General features: G+C 43.9%; 1 protein-coding gene across 4 annotated transcripts in view; it reads right to left on the minus strand.

The window, feature by feature from the left end:
• NAV2 (neuron navigator 2) overlaps positions 1-19,937 on the minus strand; it is a 369,925-nt gene that overhangs the window by 188,837 nt on the left and 161,151 nt on the right. For 3 of the 4 annotated variants that reach the window (XM_064715815.1, XM_064715817.1, XM_064715818.1), the window contains one exon: positions 10,321-10,606. In XM_064715815.1, the coding sequence (XP_064571885.1) occupies positions 10,321-10,606 (286 nt within the window). Of the gene's footprint in view, positions 1-10,320; positions 10,607-11,863; positions 12,008-19,937 lie in introns of those variants that run through there. The other variant, XM_064715816.1, reaches the window with a different exon arrangement.

The raw sequence follows: 19,937 nt of genomic DNA on the forward strand, positions 1-19,937 counted from the left end.
CTCACCACCCTTCACCATGACACATCTTAATTTAGAGTCCTGCCTGCTAAGGTCAGTGAGTAAGTGGATGCTCAGGAGCTGCAACAAGTATTTGTCACACAATTGGTGACACCGATTGCTCTGTGACTCTGAGAGAGACAGAAATGCCAGCAGCGAGCAGAGCCCTTTGCCAGCCATGCACAAACAATCTTTACAAATCTTTACAAGGTTCTGGGAGGCGGCGAGGAGAAGGGATAGATAAAGAAATAAACGCGTGGAGCACAGCCCTGGATAATGCGATCTGCTGGTATTAAGTTTTCTCCTGAAGGAGTTAAGCATATACCAGCTGCTCTACATTAAACCGAGCTGGCATTTTAAATAATGCAAATGAGCTGAGCTCCCATCCCTTTCAGCCCAGCATTTACAGCACTGCTGTGAAGGATGCAGTGCTGGCCAAAGCAAGCCCTGCCATTTCAGCTGCTGGCACAGAGGAGGCAGGGCAGGCAGTGGCTCTCAGTGATGCTGCAGCTACTCACAAGATGGTTTGCAAGAGCCCCTTCCACCACAGGTATTGTCTGAGTGACCAAAACGTGCCCCATGTGCACGGAAAGCCTGGGGCTTTTATTTGTTGAAAATTCATTTATATACGCTACTAAGAACCACTGAGAAAATATTTAAAATTCAACTATTTGCCAGTGGAACACTGAAATTTCAAATCTGTCTTTGCCCAATGCTGCACAATAAACACTGAGAGGATCTGACAGGCCATTGGCCCAGAAATGCTGACACAGCAGCCAAGGGTGGCATCAGTCCCCTCCACCACGTCCAACACCAGGGGACATTTCTCAGACTGTGAAGGGAAGAGATGAAAATCTGCATTTATCCAACACAAACCCCTCTTCTGCTGAACGTGAGAGCATTCAGGAGGCAATACAGAGGGCTCAATCCTCCTTAGTTCACACTGCTGTGGCCAAGAGATTAAGTTTCAGCACAAAGCTGAAACGGTGAAAGGAGAGTGAAGGATCTGCTATTAAGAAGTCCAGGAGCTCCACAGACTTTTTAAAAACTATTATTTCAGGTTCCTTGTCTACCTGCTCAACGAGGGAAAGGTGGAATTCATGTTTGTGTTAAAAATAAGGTAAGCAGCCTTGCTATCCAGCCTGATGAAGCAGCCCAGCAGTGGTGGTGACCCAGGGGCATGGCATCCCACCACACCACCATACTGCACCTTGGTGGCATCAGCCCACACGTCCAAACCCTCCTAGGGGAGGGCCAAAAGGCTTCTTGCAGGCAGGAAAGGAAAGGAAAGGAAAATCTACATTGCTGCGGTGTGGAAAGCTGCTATCTGACTGCTTGGAAACAGCATCCTAGGCAACCACTGCTCATCCTCTTGAAGAGCACAAAGAGGTTTGATTCAGTGAAATAAAGCAAATTCATCACAATTCCCCTGGAGATGCTCCACAGGGATGAACAGGATGCTGCTGCCTCCCCTTTGCAGCTCCACACTAGAGGACCTGGCCCCTTTTTGGCAGCTTTCTTTGGCAGTGCCCAGCTGGCACATTACCCTGGAGGACCAGACCCTGTGTGCTCCAGAGCCCATCCCAGAGGAGCAAGATGCAGTGATGCCAAAAATACTCCTTCCCAAAATAATCCATCCCAGTTAAGCCTCAGACAAGTCTGGAATACATGTGGCTGTCCTGGGAAGCAGACTGACCTCTGGTTATTGAGCAAGAAAAGCTTAATTTCTAAACAATTGCATCAAATGGTCAATGCACATTTGATCTTGACACAACTCATGACATTTTTCCATTAGTTCTGAAGACTTAAATATCCATATGTCTCTGGCAAATGGAGAATAATTTAAAACAGAATCAAACTTGTCTTACCAGACTGATCCATTAATTACTGTCTCCACCAGTTGCAATCAAAGTTCCACATCGATCACGGTGGATCAAAATGCCAGTGCTGAAACCACCTGTGGTTTCCAACAGTGGACACAGCTCAAGAGGAGATGGCTGAAGGGAAAGGAATCTGCTTCTCAACACTTGTTTCAAGATATGCAAGTATAACAAAGTCTTAGCACCCATATTCACCATGAAATATCACACAAGCTAGATCAGCAACATGAAATCCCACCAGGGTATTCACTTTGTTCTACCAGTAGGCACATATATAGAACTAATAGATGGCAGAAAAAGGTAAGACAATCATTTTTGGTCAGCATTTCCAGAAGATAAGCAATTCTATCAGGGAAGATCCCCTCATTGTGTGAAACATAAAGGTATTACTACAACAGCTCTCATGACTGAGAATGTCACTCCATGAGACAAAAAATACATAAAATTACAGTTCCAGCCTGTCACACACTTCTCCCAAGAGTAAAGCATGGGTGTCCTCAGACAGCTGCTCCAGAGGATGTTCTTCCTAAACAACTCTGATGAGAAATCCAGTTCCTTTGGCTAAAAGGCCTTGCCAGCCCCTACAAGGCTGTTTGGGAGATGAGGGAGAACATGCAAAGATCAGGGAAGTTGGCTCGGTCCCCTTGCTTGGAGAAAGGGCAACCAAGCCAGCAGCACCCCAACAGCACTGAGAGGAGCTGCTGCTGCAGCCAGAGAGCAAGGCAGCCTGCCAAGGGCTGCTCCAGGGCTTCTATTTAATTATTTATGGATTATAAACTTCAGGAGAAGGCCTGGATGTGCATGACAGGCTCGCTTTCTTCAGCAGGTGAGACAAACATCCCCGGGTTCCTCTTTGCTTCTTGCAAAGCCAAGGCACTTCTGGATCATACCGTGGCTGCCATCACACAAGGGACAAGACAAGAAACGGACCAAGATTAGGGACAGGACAGGTAAAATAAAGACACTTAGGGAGACTCCTTCCCACTAAGAGAGGATATGGCAACTCACAGCCACTGCTGGAGAGACTAAAAAATCCTTTTCCTTCCTTGGATTTAACATCCAAGACAAGGGATGAACTCAAGCTAAAAAATGCAAGTAAACAAGGCACCGTCAAAACATGATGTTATGGCAGTCCAAAACTCAACACGCAAAGGGGAAAAAGTCCTGGTAAAAGTGAATTTTCAAATACAGAAGTTGGATACCTTTCCCTCTCAGGCATTGTTTTCCCACACATTGCTTCCAATTCTGAAATAACCCAAAATTAAAATGAAAAATAATCCAAGGATAACACAACTAAAAATACTTTCAACAGGCAAAAAAAGGTGGAATCAGAAGAAAACTTCAGATTTCAGCCGGTTTTAAAATAAGAAGTGACCTGTTTTCTCATTTATTTTAATAGGTGGTTTATTTGTTTTAAGTTTTAGCAGTTATTTCCATGCCTTTGCAAAACTGAAGAAACTGAGACTGTTTCCACAAACTATTTCAGAAAAAACAATTTGCAGATAAAATTAGAGGCATACAACTAAGTGCCAAGCGTTTGACTGAATTCCAGTTCTTGGTGAATGGAAAACCAGCAGCTTCCTGTTACAAAATGTACCAACAGTTCATGTCTAATAATACACATCATAGCTAACCATTTATATACTTCAAATATAGATGTTTCTAAAAATAATATTAAAGCAGGGTATTTTTAGCCAGGTGAATTTCTCAGGAAAATGAGATTCTACAGTTTGCTGCAAAGAAAAAAATAGATTAATGGGTTAAAATCTTCAGAGCATCTTTTGATTTATACCAAAATAAAAAGTAGAAGATGTAGCTCCAAAGCTTCAAGAAGCAAAAAAATAAATGGGGAAAAAAGGTCAAGAGCAGAGCACACACCTTTTCATTAAAGGCCCAGCTATTGCTTAATTCACAAATATTTCTTCTCAAACAGCACTTACAATATTTATCCTGTTGCAAACTTGGAAAGTTCAAGCAAAATAATTATTGATTTAAGCACCTCCTTAATTTCTTCCACTTTGGTAAGAAGAGGGAACTTGTAGGCTAGAAGCATTAAAATGCTCTACAAATTGTTCAGAGATTTAAATCTAGTGGTGAGACAATCTGGAAAGTAAAACTACAGACAATGTTTCTCAAAGGACTCTTAAAAGTAAATCAAAACCAGGCAATACCAATCCTTAATTTCCAAAACCCAGGACTTAATCACATATCTCAGTAAATAAAGGCTTTCTTTCCTGATACCCTCTGGACAGGCAAAAAGAGCACAAGTAGTGTTGGTTTGGGGTTTTGGGTTTTTTTGTTTTTTTTTTTTTTACTTCCTAGATACTTGAAACTTGGGGAAAGTTAATTATTTGTTTATCAGACTTCTTTATAATCAGATTTTTTTTCTTTTCGAGAACTACAGCTCAGGTTCAGCGCCAGCAGATTTCAACAGCAGTATCTGTTGTTCTCCTCTATCAATATGCTCGTACCTCTTTCTGCTTGGTGTCACAGCAGAAGGTGATAAAAATCACTTGCTAAAGCAGGGACAAGAAAGTGAGAGTGTTCACTTCGGAAATTCAACTTAATGGAGTGAACTAACAGTTCCAAGGACAGAGGGAGAACACATGGACACCATATGCATGAGCATTTTGAGCTGTTAACAAGTAGCTGCAAAGGAGAAAGATAATCTAGCATCAAGGGACCAGCGAGTCATTTTCTATAGAGCTGCAGACTTTCTGACCTTGGCTACATTTCTCTGTGCCTTAGCCATCCACTTCACAAATGTTCTCCAAAAAATAAGAATAATATCACTACCTATAAGGTGCTTTAGGTTGAGCATATTCAAATTTTCAAGCCAGATAGACAGACAGACAGACTGTCACAAGTAAGAAGGGGAAAAAACCATTTTCCAATACGATGAAAAAACAAATGGAGCTTTGAACAAAGTTACTTTATGCAAAGCAACCCTTTGCACATTCTAAATGAAAACCCAATGATTAAAGAACCTCCTGAACTCACAGTGCAATGTTACACCTGCTGTTCACATGCAAGGCTTCAGAAAAGGTAGCTCTTTATAGCAAAAGACAAATCACTGAAAAACCCATGTTAATAATCACAGTACAACAACTTGGGAATTGTTACCTTGTTTTCTACCTGAGAACATTTCATCCAGAGCAAACCCTCCCCCGCCCTCCAACAATTAAATATTTTTCAGTATGTATCTAGAAATAGATCAAACCCACAGCAATCATAAATAGAAGAAGAATTTGGCTACTTAGTGGCCTCAAATTGCTTACAGTGGGTGTAAAAAATAAAAATCCATCATAAAGATCCAGCACAGGCTTTTTTGTAAGAATGACAGGTACATAACTATAATCACACCAACAAGCTCATCAGCACCAATTTCAATTTTATTTTGTGCTTATGTATTTTGATAGTCTGAATCTATAGTTTTCCTCAGCTTCGCCCAACTTCAGTAAAATCTATCCTTTGTTCAGATCCTAAACATGACTCCATTGGGTTTCTTCCAGCTGCAAAAAGCAGTCTTTTATGTCAAAGTTAACATGATTGACCATATTTCTCAAAATTTCATTCATAATTAGCTCAGCAGTCATAGCGAGACCAAATTTCACACGGCTGAGGCAGCTCATGCAGTGGCACTGAAACCAGCTGATGTTCATCTGAGTTTAAACTGGGTCCAGATAAAGATTTGCTCGATTCCTGTCCCTTCTGCAAGCTAGTTTGGTATGAGAACTGTGACACACACACAAACACAGCTAATGCACGTCAGAAGGGCAGGCATCACTTCCCTGCAACACGCTCCATTAATCCTTCTGTCTGTGAAGCTACACATTGGCAAGATAGTGAAGATATGGAGGTTTAAACAGTTAAAGTTAATTAAAATACAGAAAAGTAATTACTAATACCTGAACTGTGTGGCTTTGTTTGCATTGCTAATGGCATGGGCACAAGGGGAGTGAGGCAGAGAAGATAACTGAGCCCACAGCTCATGGGTCACATGTGGCTCATCAAACACCCGATGTGAGCCTGCATTTGAGGTGTGGGAAAACACTGCAGGAGCCTGTGGAGTTACTCAGCTTGGGAGCAGTGCACAGCTGGCTGAGCTGCCTGGGCTGTGCCAGCAGTGTCCACCAGCCTGGGAAAGCCTGTCCCCTCCAGCCCTGCGACACAGCTTCCTTGCCATTGCTTGGGCTACAGAATGGGCAATGAGGCCAAAAACAGAGATGGTTTTAACCTCAACAGGTGTGGCAAATGTTCTGGAACCCAGGTGTAGATAGTCTTGAAAAATTAGGAAAGAATCACTAGGCAAAAAATCTAGTGTAAGACTAGAAAATAGGGACATCTAGAACACTCCAGAACTAGACCACCCCAGATCCAGGCTGCCAAACTCAACAAGATCTTCACTAACTGGGAAAGCAATATGAAGAAAAACCCAGCTGAGTGAGGCAGCTTGATTTCAGACAATATCTAACCAGTTTTAAATGGAATTAATAAAAAAAAAAGGGTCTAGGGAAACTAAGAAGAGCTCTGTAGACAGCACAAGGAGTTGCAAGAGTTGTAGAAATCCAAGGCTTTGTCTTGTGCAGTGAAAGACAAAAGTGAGGGAGAACATCACACTCCGTCAGCACCTGCCTGCCATGTCCACCAGCACAGTTTTCAGCAAATGAATATTGCAAAGAAATTTACAAAGAAATACCAATTCCCAGCCCCTGCCCTCCCAGCCAAACAAAGCACAATTACAGGTAATTGCTGAACACACATATTCTAAACCCAGGTTAAACAGATCTCTCTTAATTCACAAGTGTTTTAGTGGAAGGGTGGGACCAACCATTTAGCAAGGTCCTGGTGCCTTTAGTGCTGCTTAGTTACTGAAGGTACAAACAGCGATTATTTTAATTTATTTTTCAGGTTCTCTGGAAAAAGAGAATCAATAATTTGGAGAATAAAATATAGCAGCAATAAACACAGTAATTAAATCCATTATCTCCTTCAGTGATATTCAAAATGGCATCTTCCTTCTTGCATCTGCATGAACAATTACATCCAACCACGGACTCCTAACTGGCAATGATTTCTTTCTTAAACAACTAATGCAAATTTAGTAGCCAAATGCATCCGACTTTCTCAGAATCACTGAGAAATACCATGCTGTAGATGAGAGATGAGAATCTTGCTATCTACTCAACAGAGGTTTCTCTGGTAACAAAGTTAAATATTTCCAAAACAATTCTCTCTAAATATGGGTAGTACAATTTATTGGCGGTGTTTTCAAATTAGACAAAATAAGCACCAGTGCAACAGTCAGATACTGTTGTGCACAACACAGGGGATTTAATATGGAAAAATAGAGTGTGTATATCAGTAACAGTAAAATAGGAATGATACTGCCATGATTCATCAACCTAAGATTTCCGACTAGCATTTACAACGGGCTTGATGCTAAAATTCTCAGGCCTTTCTTTGGAAAGTGCCCCTGAAATACTCTGAAGTGTGCTTTTTATAAATTGCACAGCATTTTAAAACACACTGCCCATATAAAGCCTTAAGACACAAAACTTCCAGTTATATAAAATCCAGCTAACACACGTAAAACCATATCAAGACGAACAAAATCAGCAAAACATTTAGAAGTTTTCACTGATATCACATTTGTGAGTGGGACATCTTGAATTTCAGCAGGTCTTTTAAAATAATTGGTGCTTTAATGAATACCTGCAGTGCTCACATTCTCTGAAGAATCAGGTTCTAGAAAGATAGCACCTGGCGCCAAGAAAGCTCATGAAGCTTTGCTGTGGTGTGTAAGTGGCTTGAAACATGCTAACCCAGCATGAGAACATGGCATCCTCATGTGCTGGCTTCTGGACTGTGCTCTAGACTCTTCTACAGACCCATCAGTCCAATAAGCCACTAAATTTGGTATTATGTAGTGCAAAAAGGACTCACTTCAACGGGATTAAGAACAACTCCCTGAAATACTCCCAGAACCAAGAGCATTAGTCCAAGTGACACAATCTCTGTCTCATTCTCCCTCCACCCACACAGGAGGATGTCCTTTCTTGTGGGCTGAAAATTCTGCAGAGGGACCAAGACCTACAGAGGAGAGGAGCCAAAACACTGGGCAATGGTCCAGCTTATGGATCTAAACTATAAATTCTACTGTAAGAATATCACAGGAGATGCCAGGCGCCTGCCCAATAAAATGGTGAGGGTCACCTTGGTGCTTCAGACAAACCCCCAGAGGAGCAAAGTGATCACCCTCAGACTCTCAAGCTACTCAGACCTGGTGCAGTGTTCAAGCCTAAACCTTACCATGGTTATTATCAGAAAGCACTTTTGTACCTGAATATAGCTGAAGGTCTTCCAAGATAAAAGCTCCAGCTGCTGAGCTATCAGCTGGCAGCTGTCCATCCATCCTCTTCCTCCTCCCTTGGCAGGGAGGAACAGTAGGAAAAGGAATGAACAGTGCCCTTGACACAACACATCTGGAAAAATCTCCCTCTAGATATAGACTGCTATTCCAAATGACCACCCTGAATGGCAAAACCCTGCATGCTTTTGTGGGCAGAAAGATCAAAGCTCAAAGGATCAGCAAAACTGCTGAACAACAAAAAAATGACTGTGTTTATTCAGGATAATAGGTAGTGAAAAAAGCCTCACTGGTTCACAAATTAAAAGGTGCTGGTCATCTGCTCAGACTGCCAGCCAGAGGAGATTACTGAGAATGCAAAGCTTAAGACTTCTCCTGCTGCTGAAGAAATTAAAAATGTAAAATTATCTGACATTTCCTTAGCCAAAATCTTCCCCTGTTCAAATATAACAAGTTAGTATCAAGACCCTTTCATCATCAGGCTACAAAAAATGGGGTTGGCTCCACATCCTTGTAAGGGTTAAAACCACCATAGTGTTGCCCTTAGTGCTGCAAAGGCTCCCACCGGCAGATCTCCGTGAGCATAATCTGTGACAAGATGGGAAAGTATTTCTGAATAACAACCACTTATTCAGCAATGTGGATTTCCATGCAGAAACCCTGGCACGTGCGAGAGAAAGGGCAGCAGATAATGAGATTTTGCTGACGTTTCATAATCACAAGGACAGACTCGGGCGCGAGAGAGAGAGAGAGCACTTGATTATCTTGTAAGGGCCAGACGTGATGCACAGGTTGGTCTGTCTGCTGCCACTGCCCTGCATCCCTGCTTGGCTGCCTCCTTTTCCTGCTGCCAGTCCCTCAGGAACTGCTCCAGTCATATCTGTCTGGTCTGAGCAGCCCAGTACGCCACCCTGCCTACCAGCAGGGAAAGCGCAGCGTATCCTGAAATCAGGGCATGCGGTCAAACACGCCCCGTCAGCAGGCACGCTGTCTGAAGGGAACAGGGTTACCAGGCCACACATTTCACAACCTAGGTGGTGGGGATGATCCGTTATTCCTCAAAGAAGGAAAAAACCCAGTGAGTATCTGTCATCATTTCCCTCTCTCAGCACAATGGTATCACCTTCCACCGGGCTCAGATATGGGCAGAAGCAGCGTGTAACGTATATGGCTGCTGCCAAAACACATGCCAGGGCTGTGGAGCCATCTCTGGAGCACAGCAATCAATTGTGCTTGCTGCAGCAGCCCATCTGCTCTGCTCCCTCCCTAGCACGGTCACACACACGCTGTGCCCACGCTGCTGCAAAGCCCCAGCCACACCGACACCCTCCGACAAGCACAGAAATCAAACCACTTCAGCAACGGGCGTCTCTCCTCCCTGCACAGCAAGCAGCACATATAAAAACACATTAGAAGGCTGACACGGGTTAAAGGGAAACCTAAAATGTGTGCATTGCTGATGTGCTGCATCTATGATGTCATGCACATATAGCATTATACAGGCAATTCCACTTTAGTATTCATTTCCTACATAATCTGTGTAATTTAGCTGCACTGAATGACATGCATATTGTAATCTAGCATCAAGCAGTGCCTCCCATTCACTCCCCACAGAACGTTCACACAACCAGTGCCCTGGTACAGTCCATGACTGAACACAAAACACATCCGTGACAAGCAGCAATCCTCCCCAGCCCAGGCAAACGAGCCAGCCCTCACACTTAGCACCTCCAGAAAGCACACAAAGAACACACCCCACAAACTCCATCTCCCTCCTGTAAATCCCCCCCTCGGTTCAAGGTTCAAGCAGGGCGATGGGGAAGGCAGCACAGGCAAGCAGCACAGGCAGCCCCAGCCCTCAGCCCCCCATCAGCTCCATCACGCTGACAGAATTACACATGCCACTGTGTGCAATATAGAACATCCCACCACTGCAGACACATGTTGGCACACACACACACATGCACATCCCTTCCCTGCAATCCCATGCTATTTGCCCCACAAATCCTGCTGCACACTCAACACAGACATAAATTCTCGCATACACCGCCCCAGCATTCGGTGCCCGCTAACCTGTGTGTCAAATCCATTTTCTACCGAGCTACTCTTCCTCGCTGGGAGGCCGTCTCCCGCGTTTTCTTGTCCGCTGGATGATTTGAGAGGAATCTGGCTGGAATACAATGGCTTCGTCACCTCCACCTTGTTCCCAAACTTCAGGTAGCAGGGCTGTGGGATGGTCCTGGCTGTCGGGACATGCAGGATTGGAGCAGCGCTGTGGACGGGTTTAGGTAGTCCCGATTTCATTTTGGAGGCTACCAGGATGGCTGGCATTTTCTCTTTCTGCTTTCCTAACACGTTTCTGTCAGCAGCAGCAACAGCAGAGACAGCAGGCAGGGAGAGAGAAAATGACACGTTGGGGAAGCTGCTCTGCTCTAAAGCAGCCTGGTTACTGCAGAGATCTCCAAAATCAGCTTAGAATTTAAAATCAACAATAAAACCAATTAAAAAAAACTTAAAAAAAAAAAAAAAAAAGGAAAAAAGGAAAAAAAAAAAAAAAGAAGAAACACCACTTCCAGTCCAAAATATCTCCCAGCTTTATGCCAGCCTTCCACCTGTTTCCTCTAATTTTATTTTCAGTTCCTTACCACTGTCCTCTTTCCTATTTCTCCTATGTAACTTGCTCCTTCCTTTCTCTATCTGACTCCTGCAATTTTCTTGCCTGGAAATGAAAGACTTTCACTCCATTATCTTGTCACTGCATCTCCAAAGTGAGGCAGCCTTTGGGGAGAAAAAAAAAAAAAAAAAAAAAAAAAGGAACCTGCTGCTGCATATGCTTCCCCTTCCGTAAGCACTAGAGAGTGAGCGAGCAGGATTTCCAGCTTAAGATGTCCTTCTTCAGCCTTAGCCAAGAAGCAGATGTAGCTCAGTGTGTTAATGACTGATGCCCTTGGATACAAGCCTTAGAGAATCAAGCTCCTTAAGCCTAAATAGCTGTGAACAGGACAACGATGCCGGAGCAGAAGGAGAAACGTCCGCTGACAGCGATTTTTAAATCAAAATACATCAGCGGCCACAAAATTTCCCGGCTCCCCTAGTGCTGAGCACAAAAACCTGGAAGGGAGGGGGTAAAACCAAGCGGGATTAAAAATGCAAGCGGTTCAGCGCGGAGCGGGAAGGGAGCGCAGCAGGCACAGCTCACGGTCCCGCCCGCAGTGCAGCGGGCTCGGCTCCCGCAGCCCGGGGGCCGGCGCGGGCGGGACGGACCGACCGACGGACGGACGGACGGACCGAGGGAGGGGCGGCTGCAGCCCGGCACCGAGCGGGCAGGGCGGGCCCCGATTGGCCCCGCCGCTCCCAGCACCAGCAACAAAAAAATAAATAAAGAAATAAATAAAGAAATCGCACCCTCTCTCTCCGCAGGGGGAGGAGCGGCGGAGGGGTCTGGAGGGATGGATGCTCCAAAGGATGGATGGATGCTCCAAAGGATGGATGGATGGATGCATGGATGGATGGATGGATGGATGGATGCTCCGGGGGCGCGGCACGGAGCGAGCCGAGGATCGGTTTCTTTTTGAAATTTGAAAAAAAACAAAAAAAAAAATTCAAATCAAAACACCTCCAGGTGACTTATTGTTCGCGGCCGTTCGGGAAAAACTCCCGCTGCCAGCATCAACAGGAATTTGAATAAGCACAGTGAGTAATCCGGCCCTATTATAGCAACTCTTGGCTCCGGGGAGGCTCTCGGTGTCGCAGGTTCCTCCCCACGCTGCCGGGATCCCTTACAAGCCCCGGATTCCTGCCCATCGTGACCCACTGCAGAGCTGCACTCGTTCCCCGTGCTGTGCACACCTGCACCAGCCCAGCCAGTGGGAGACTGACATCCCAAACCAAGGCACCAAGCGATGCATTTCAGACTGCACGGGGGGCTCAGCCCAGCACATAGAGCGCCACAGCGCCCCGCTAAGGCTCTGACCTGTCCCTCACAACCTTCCACCAGTCCAGGCTGCTCAAAGCCCCATCCAGCCCAGCCTCAAACACTTGCAGGGCATCCAGACAAGCAATGAACCTGCACCTGAATGTCTGAAATACACACTGGGTGAAGCGATTCATCAGGACAGAGGAAGCCCAGCCCCAGTGCCCCTGCCCCATGAGCTGTGCTTGGGGAAGGGAGGCTCAGTCATGCTCCATCATTCATGGCAAGGGGAGCTGGGACCTGCCTATTTAACACTCAGTCTTTTCAGGAAGTTTTACATGAGCAAACCTCAGGTTTTTACAGCTGAGACTCTTTCAGACAGAAAAAGGAGGCATTTTTTGGATTGCAGTGTAGGTGTCTCCAGGATGAACCACAGCACTGCTGGATCCTTCTGCAGATGCCATCCTCAATGACTCACCCAAGGGTACACAGCGACCAAGTGGCAGAACTAAAAACTAAAGTCAGAAACTGTGCTCTACTTATTATCAAGTTCTATTCTTCCTCCAACATTGCAATGTGAAATGTAATTCAAGTTCCCACATAAGCTCACGTGTTCAGTTTTGGCTGTTGCTGGGATTTTTCAGCAATTCTGCTTCCACGTGTACCACTTCTGCTGGCTGTTTTGTAGTAAATACAGAAGGGTAAATTTTATGGTAGCTGGTTTTTAAAGTAACTGTTTCCACCTCAATCTCTTTATCCACCAATTTCACATGGGAAAGCACATGTCCCTCATGATCCACCTCACTGAGATCCCACCAAGACAAGTCTTCTAATGTTCTGCCATAACTGTCCACAATGTCAGCTTAAACACAGCCATATAAAACACTTCAAAACCCTACAAGTCGATAAAGAATGTAAATTTACCATCTGAGAGGACTGGTCGTCCTTGGAGCAGAAATGTGTCAGATGCTCCAACACCATTTCCATCGTTCCATGCTGAGAGCTCAGCCCTGCTGGCTTAGGGAAGGTTGGGCTCCAGTAAGAACATCTTGAAAAAGATCCAGGCCTGAGAACCAGGCTAATTTTAGATCTGTAATAAAATACAGTAAGGTTTAAAAGCTATTAGAAGATCTAACTGACAGCTTTACGCTCTGTTCTTCACTTACACATTTTATGAGGTTCAGGCCACCAGCCCCTGCTGCACCCAACTCGCCAGTTTTTGTTGTTCTGTTTTTATCCTGGAAAACTGGCTAGGGCATGGGATACCAAACAAGCCACAGAGTTAATCTGACCAAAAGAAAAGGATTCATTTCACTGCTCCTGTAACAATTATGGAATCTCATCCTTTGATGATTGTGGACTAAATAATCCACAGTTTCCTTCGGACACTCAGAGGAGTTTTACCGATTTCTCAGTGTGCAGTCCAACCTACTGAACATGATTTCTTCTGAATACACTCTATGATCCTGACAGATATTCTGCCAAATCAGTGGACATATTCTTCATCAAAGCTTAATGTGAATTCCTAACAACACATTTGAAGAGTGACCTAGAATTACTGCTTCTCTCATGGATTCTCATAGTTTGCCTCTAATAATCCTTTGTCATCTAAACCCTGGGGGAGTTTTGATGTTATAGATATTTTGCTTTACATATCTAAACATCCCAGCATAATGGCACTGAAATGCTGCTGCATCCAGTGGCAGTGTAGTCACATGAGATCATAAATTATATCACATTACAGGCTCTATCTGCAAAGACTGGCAACATCAATTCTGGCTGTCTGGAATTCACAAGTTTTTGGGTTGTCTGCGTTTTTTGGTTCGGGGTTGGTTTTGTTGTTGTTATTGCTTAATAAATTAGTTTTTATCTAGTTTTAAGGCTAAGATTTTAAGAAGGAACTACTTCTCCTAGTCAAAGGGATCTGGGAACCTCTCTCTTATCTTTGAAAAGTCCAGTCAGTTTTCCTTTCCCTGTTTTGAGTCACCCAAATTTCTGTGTCTAAGGTAGGAGTAAGTACCCTTTAAAAAGGAGGTGAATTATCTAAACAAAAAGCAAGAGCCTCATTCCTTCCCAGAAGTGTTGGGTAAGCCTCTGACTAGGAGAAATTCCCTTGCAGCTTTAAGTCTGTCTGATGAGTATCTTTGCCTGAATAACCACAACATCCCCTCCTTATCCACCCACTCCCCAAATGGGGAACTATGGAAGGAAAAATGCTAGAAACAAGCAGTTCCCTGTTAGAAAAAAAACAATACAATGAAACCACAACAAACCCTACTGATTTGGCTTCCACAGCTGATTCTGAAGCTCAGAAAGTATCACTGCTTTGGACTCAAGCTGTGACTGCTCAGCACCATGGAGTGTCAGCTCAAGTGCCAAGACTCTGGTGTTGAGAACTGGCTTAATACTCTCAAAATTTTAGTGAGCAGGCTCATGTGAACTCAAGAACTTAACACACCAGAGGAAACTATTTGAATGGCCTGTAGTTCAAGGGCTTGTAGGCAAGTCAGCACATTGCCCAAAATAAAGGCAGGGAAGAGAACAAAAGCCCAGAGCTGACTGCTCTTGAACAGATGATCTTTATGAATGAGATGAACACTTCTGGAACAGTAAAACCACTGAAGCTGCCTCCACAGCTCACACATTATCAATTAAAACAGGGTCTCTATACACCAGTGGAAAGAAAACGTCTGTATGAATTGCATGTGGGTATTGCAAATAAAATAAAAACCTTGATGAAATATTGCAGTAAGATCAGAGAATCAGACCTTCCTTTCAACTTGTGGTTAATATTCATCCTCAACAAAGCCAAATGTTACATTAGCCTAAATGGAAAAACCATGTAGAATTATGCTATCAATTAGAAGACCTCATTAGCTGGTCTGGTGATTCAGAACTGCTGATGGAACTGAACTCAAGGCTTGAAAATACCTTGATAAGTCTATCCTCGGCTTTTAGGCATCAAGGATGGATCTGCAATGTCCCAGAAAAATCATTTCAAGCCGAGGTGAATATCCCTAAAACGTGTGTCAGACTGTGACACAGAGTCAGAATCAGAGGCTGGATTGTTCCCTCCAAGCCATTCTCACCCAGGCAGCCGTCACAGACTGTGGGCACGCTCAGCCCCGGCACAGCTCCACCAACCTCACTGGAGTTACCACAGGAACACACACGGGTCTGTTTCTGGCACTGCAGGCGTTCTGCGCATTCACATCCATCTTTTGCTCCTCATCAGTATCAAACATGCAAAGGGCTGATCCCATCTGTACATTCATATTACCATTCCATGAAAGAACCCATAAGGGTGTAGAGGAGTAAAGGTGTAAACCCTTTAATTTTTTGTTGTGCTCCCCCATGGGGATCAGTAGAGATTAGAAGGAGGAATGTGGATAGAAGCATTATATAATTTGGCATCCTCTCACCACAGCAATTATAATCTGTACATGTGAGTTCTTTATATAGAGCAGTGAGAAGAGGAGGAAACCTTGGTTCTGTTCCCAGTTCTTTTGACAGAAATCTTGTCTGCATTACACTAATTCTGATCTAAAATTCCACTTGTAGTCCCCTGACATGCTTCTAATTCACACTGGGTTTAATTCCACTTCATTTTATAATGGTGTAATTTTTTTTAAAATATACAATCCAAGTTCCACCTGGACAAGAACATCTGTTCCACTCATTTTCAGAAAATACACAGGAGATGTCACCGGCCACACCAGTGATACAAGCAAATGCTCTTGCATGGTGACAGAAAATGGCACCATTTAAAATTAGCACCTTCTGAACAATGCTCACATTTAATCCCATTTCTGTACCAGAGTGCTGCATGGTTTTGTAAAGTAAGCCTGGAGTAGCACTGCACTCCATAGCTTCATACGTTTCTATTGCCACAGCAAATGCAAACTCACAGCTTTGAATTCATTATGCTCCCATTGCTTTTGGATTTGTAGCCATATCAGTTTCCCACAATCTAATAAAAACTGGGCCCTGCTGTCTTGAGACACTCACTGGTAGGGGTTCTGTGATGGGCCTTGAAAAGGTCCATCCCTCTGACCTTGCATGTTCAGTTCATTCCTCAGACTTAAACTCATCAGGAGCAGGACTGACAGGGATGAGGAATGCAAGAGCTTATTTGAATTAATGTTTTCTGTGGTGGTGTAGGATGTGGATGCTTACTGTTTGCCTGTGCCATGGTCACAGCAGCAGCGACTGCAGCGTAAAGCATACACACATGAATAATCTTTATGATCCTAACAGAGGAGCCCTATCAGGCCAGCCCATAGCTCACCTTGCACATCTCTGTGTCTGTGGCAATGGACATCATCTCTCCCTGCCACCAACAGCCCCTGCAATAAACACTGCAGCACTGGTTTGGAAAGAGACTTGCAGATCACGTCCTCCCGACAGAGATGTGCATCTGGGTATTCTTAATCTGTCCACGTGTCCTTTGTTTCCACAAGGTTAATGGTACCAGCTCTTATATTAATTCATGCCTGACTTGACATTGCCTATGGCTTGGTGTGTTTGGAAAAGCAAAGAAAACACCTGTGACTAATGAGCACATCACAGAAGAAAGGTGATGGTGATGATGATTACGATATAAATACCACAAGCTACTCTTGACTTTAAGAACCATCACGTTAGGAGGAAATGTGAAGGAGAGGACCTAAAAAATGCTCTCTTCCCTCTGCTGCTGTTCTCTCTTCCCCTCTGGAGAAGTGGCATGTTAAAAATAGCCACCACTTACAAGCTAACAACCTCACATCATCAGGTAGTCACCTTCTGTAACCTTGCTGGCACATTTCAAATGAACCTGCTCCATCATCTGGAAGAGTTGTCAGAGCCTAAAGGCAGAAACCATCTGAGAAGCAGATTGGAAGAAACGGCTGTATTTCAAAGCCTTTTTACAACTGGATCTGCTTAAGCATTCCAACCCACCCTCAGCTGCCATCAGTCTCTCCCACATCAGCAGTTCTGAACAAACACAAATTGGCCAGATTATCATTAAGCAACTTCAGCTATTTTGTAAAGAGCAAAGTTGCACTACTCAAACTAAGTAGATGGGACCAGATTTTCACTTGCCCTAAATCAGTGTAGTTTCTCTACAGCCAACATCAGAATTTGCCTTCCAAATTCGAAGTATTTATCAAAATCTTCTTTACAGAGCGATCCAATCCTATAATACACTCACATTATCTCCACTCCCCTCAGTACAAATTTCCTGTCAATTTCCAGCAGAAATGAGCCCAGGCATCCAGTTGAGCTGGTGCTGCACCGTGCAGCTCTGGAGCCATGGAACAAGTGCTTGTGGTGCTCACCCACTGCCAGCTGATGTCAGGGAACGATGATTGCCACCCTACACTTCCAGTTTTCGCTAAATACACTTCACAACCCAAGCCTGCAGGCAGCCCCTCTTCCCTGGAATCCAAAAGAAAACCAAAGGGAGCATTTCCACATTTCCACAGGGCAGCCGTTCAGCCGCAGCTCTGTGCTGGAACTCACCTGCAATGCACCACAGAGTGGCACTAACTGCACCAATATGAACACCAGCTACTTCTGAACGTGTTGCCAGAAAAAAACAACATACAAACCTAGATTGTCCACAGTGGTAGCAAAGGAAACACAGAAAGTGCCTAACATAATGCTCTGAAATGAATGCTGCCTACCTCCACAGCTCCTTGAAAGAAAGATTTGTCCTGAGTTGATGTTTATGGAAAATAAAAGCACACCCTAGTCAGCTAAATTTTGGGGTAATGGTTCTAGTGAAATTCTTAAATCAAAAAGTTCAGGGAAATTTCTTCAGATTTACACAGACATAAATCAACCATCAACCCAACAGTTATGACCATTCTTGAGAGTCAACATCCCCAAAGCCAACCTCCATTCCCACTGTGATGATCCAGCAAGGGAATTTGATGAGGATTACCTAACACATAAACTGGGATGAGGGAGAAGCAAATAGGAATAACTCATTTTATTTCAAAAAACCTAAAAACCACATGTCCGTTTGAGGGAGAGGTTTACTTGCACCTGCTGAATATCACACTCAGTTTTAAACAGAAAGCTTAAATAATCACTTTGCAAGGAAATGTACAGAAAACAGTTATTCTTTAATCTCTCTATTAACCTAGCACAAAATAATCAAATTTAAAGTGCTGCAGGGCCACTGTGCAGCCTCATGCATGGCAGGGTCAAGCTTCCCTTCTCAAATTTCCTTGTATTTCCTTTGTTCTCCCATTAGCAAACTGATAACTAACCCTCCTGTGCTGTTCTAACACTGATTTTCTTCAAGCATTTTTAATATCCACCATCCAAAATTGACATTAAAACCTAGTCATGAATGCTGTCCTAATATTTTGTTTTCTACCAAATCAAAGGTGGTTCCCACTGTAACGATTAGTGACACGTTTGTTGCCCTAAACAGCTTTGATATTTCAACATTTAATCAATTTTAATTTTTTTAAGGTGACAGGCTTCCTGCCATCCTGAGTTTTACCCATGGTGCTGTACTGAACTCAATGGTTTACAGCCACAGTATGAAAACCTGACAGGCTTGCATTCATTTTACACACCCCATCAATAAGATTTTGAATAACACTGCTCTCACTGTCTGGAACATTTTGGGAAGGTATAAGTGTCAAAACAGCCCATGGCCCTACTGGAGATCTGGCTGATGTTCATCACTGGACAACAAACAGCACACTAAGACATAGCACTGAGAGAGAAATTTTCTGAATTTTGCATTTCCCCTTGAAGTGTTAGCAGCAAGGACACTGTAACACACAACCTTTTCCCAAACAAACAGCACACAGATGATAGAGTGATTTTCTGTGTTTTGAGACATAATCACTTCTTGTATGAGAATTAACACGAGCTTTGTTTATTCCAGCAGTAGAACAACCTGTATTCAAGCCTGCCCAGCTGTCCAGAAACTCAACTGAGTGCACAGTAAAATAATAATAACAGTAAAAGCAGTGTAGTCAATGATTGCTGCCACAGCACTGGTCCGTGCTGGCTGCTGGCACGTGGGTCAGCTCCTCACAAGCAAAGCCCTCCCCAGCTGCTGGCACACGCAGCAACGCCGCTGCAGCTGCTGCATTTCAAAAGGCATCCATCTGCTCAACTTCCTAAAATGACTTTAAAGAGTGGGATACAACAAACACATCTGCTACCCTCAGCATGTTAAAAAAGATCATCTGGAAATTAACTGGGAAATTATAAATCTTTTTAGATGGGGATTCACGTGAAGTTCCAACGCACGTGTAACATCTGTCCCACCTTCAATTATAGCTCAAAGCTTTGCACCTCTGGCTTGCTGAAGAATCAAGGCAAACTTTAGTGGTAACCAGCTCTGTATCTCCTTATCTCACTGCTGGAGTTTGTTCAGGCCAACCGGGCATCCATCTATTCACTTTTGTCACTCCTGAAAGGCTCGACTGGATGAAGCCTTGAGCACCTGGTCTGATCTCATGGCTGACCCTGCTCTGATTAGGTCACACTGAAGACCTCCTGAAGGCCCTTTCAATCTGAATTAACTCAACTACTTCCAAATACAATAAAAGAGAAAAAAAATTAAAATCCCATCAGTACCCACTGGAAGAAGTCGAAGTAGAAACCAGCTATGAAGAATAACCTGGTCCATCACAAGAAAATGCTGAGGCAGGAGGGCCAGCAGAAGACACCAGCAGATCAGATTTTAGCAGGAAAACGTTAGCACATGTTAAAGTGTGATCTTCCTTTCGGTTCTTCTCTCACATCTCTCACAAACACAAATGTG

The sequence above is a fragment of the Zonotrichia leucophrys genome, chromosome 5 (assembly GCF_028769735.1).
Source record: "Zonotrichia leucophrys gambelii isolate GWCS_2022_RI chromosome 5, RI_Zleu_2.0, whole genome shotgun sequence".
Taxonomy (NCBI): domain Eukaryota; kingdom Metazoa; phylum Chordata; class Aves; order Passeriformes; family Passerellidae; genus Zonotrichia; species Zonotrichia leucophrys.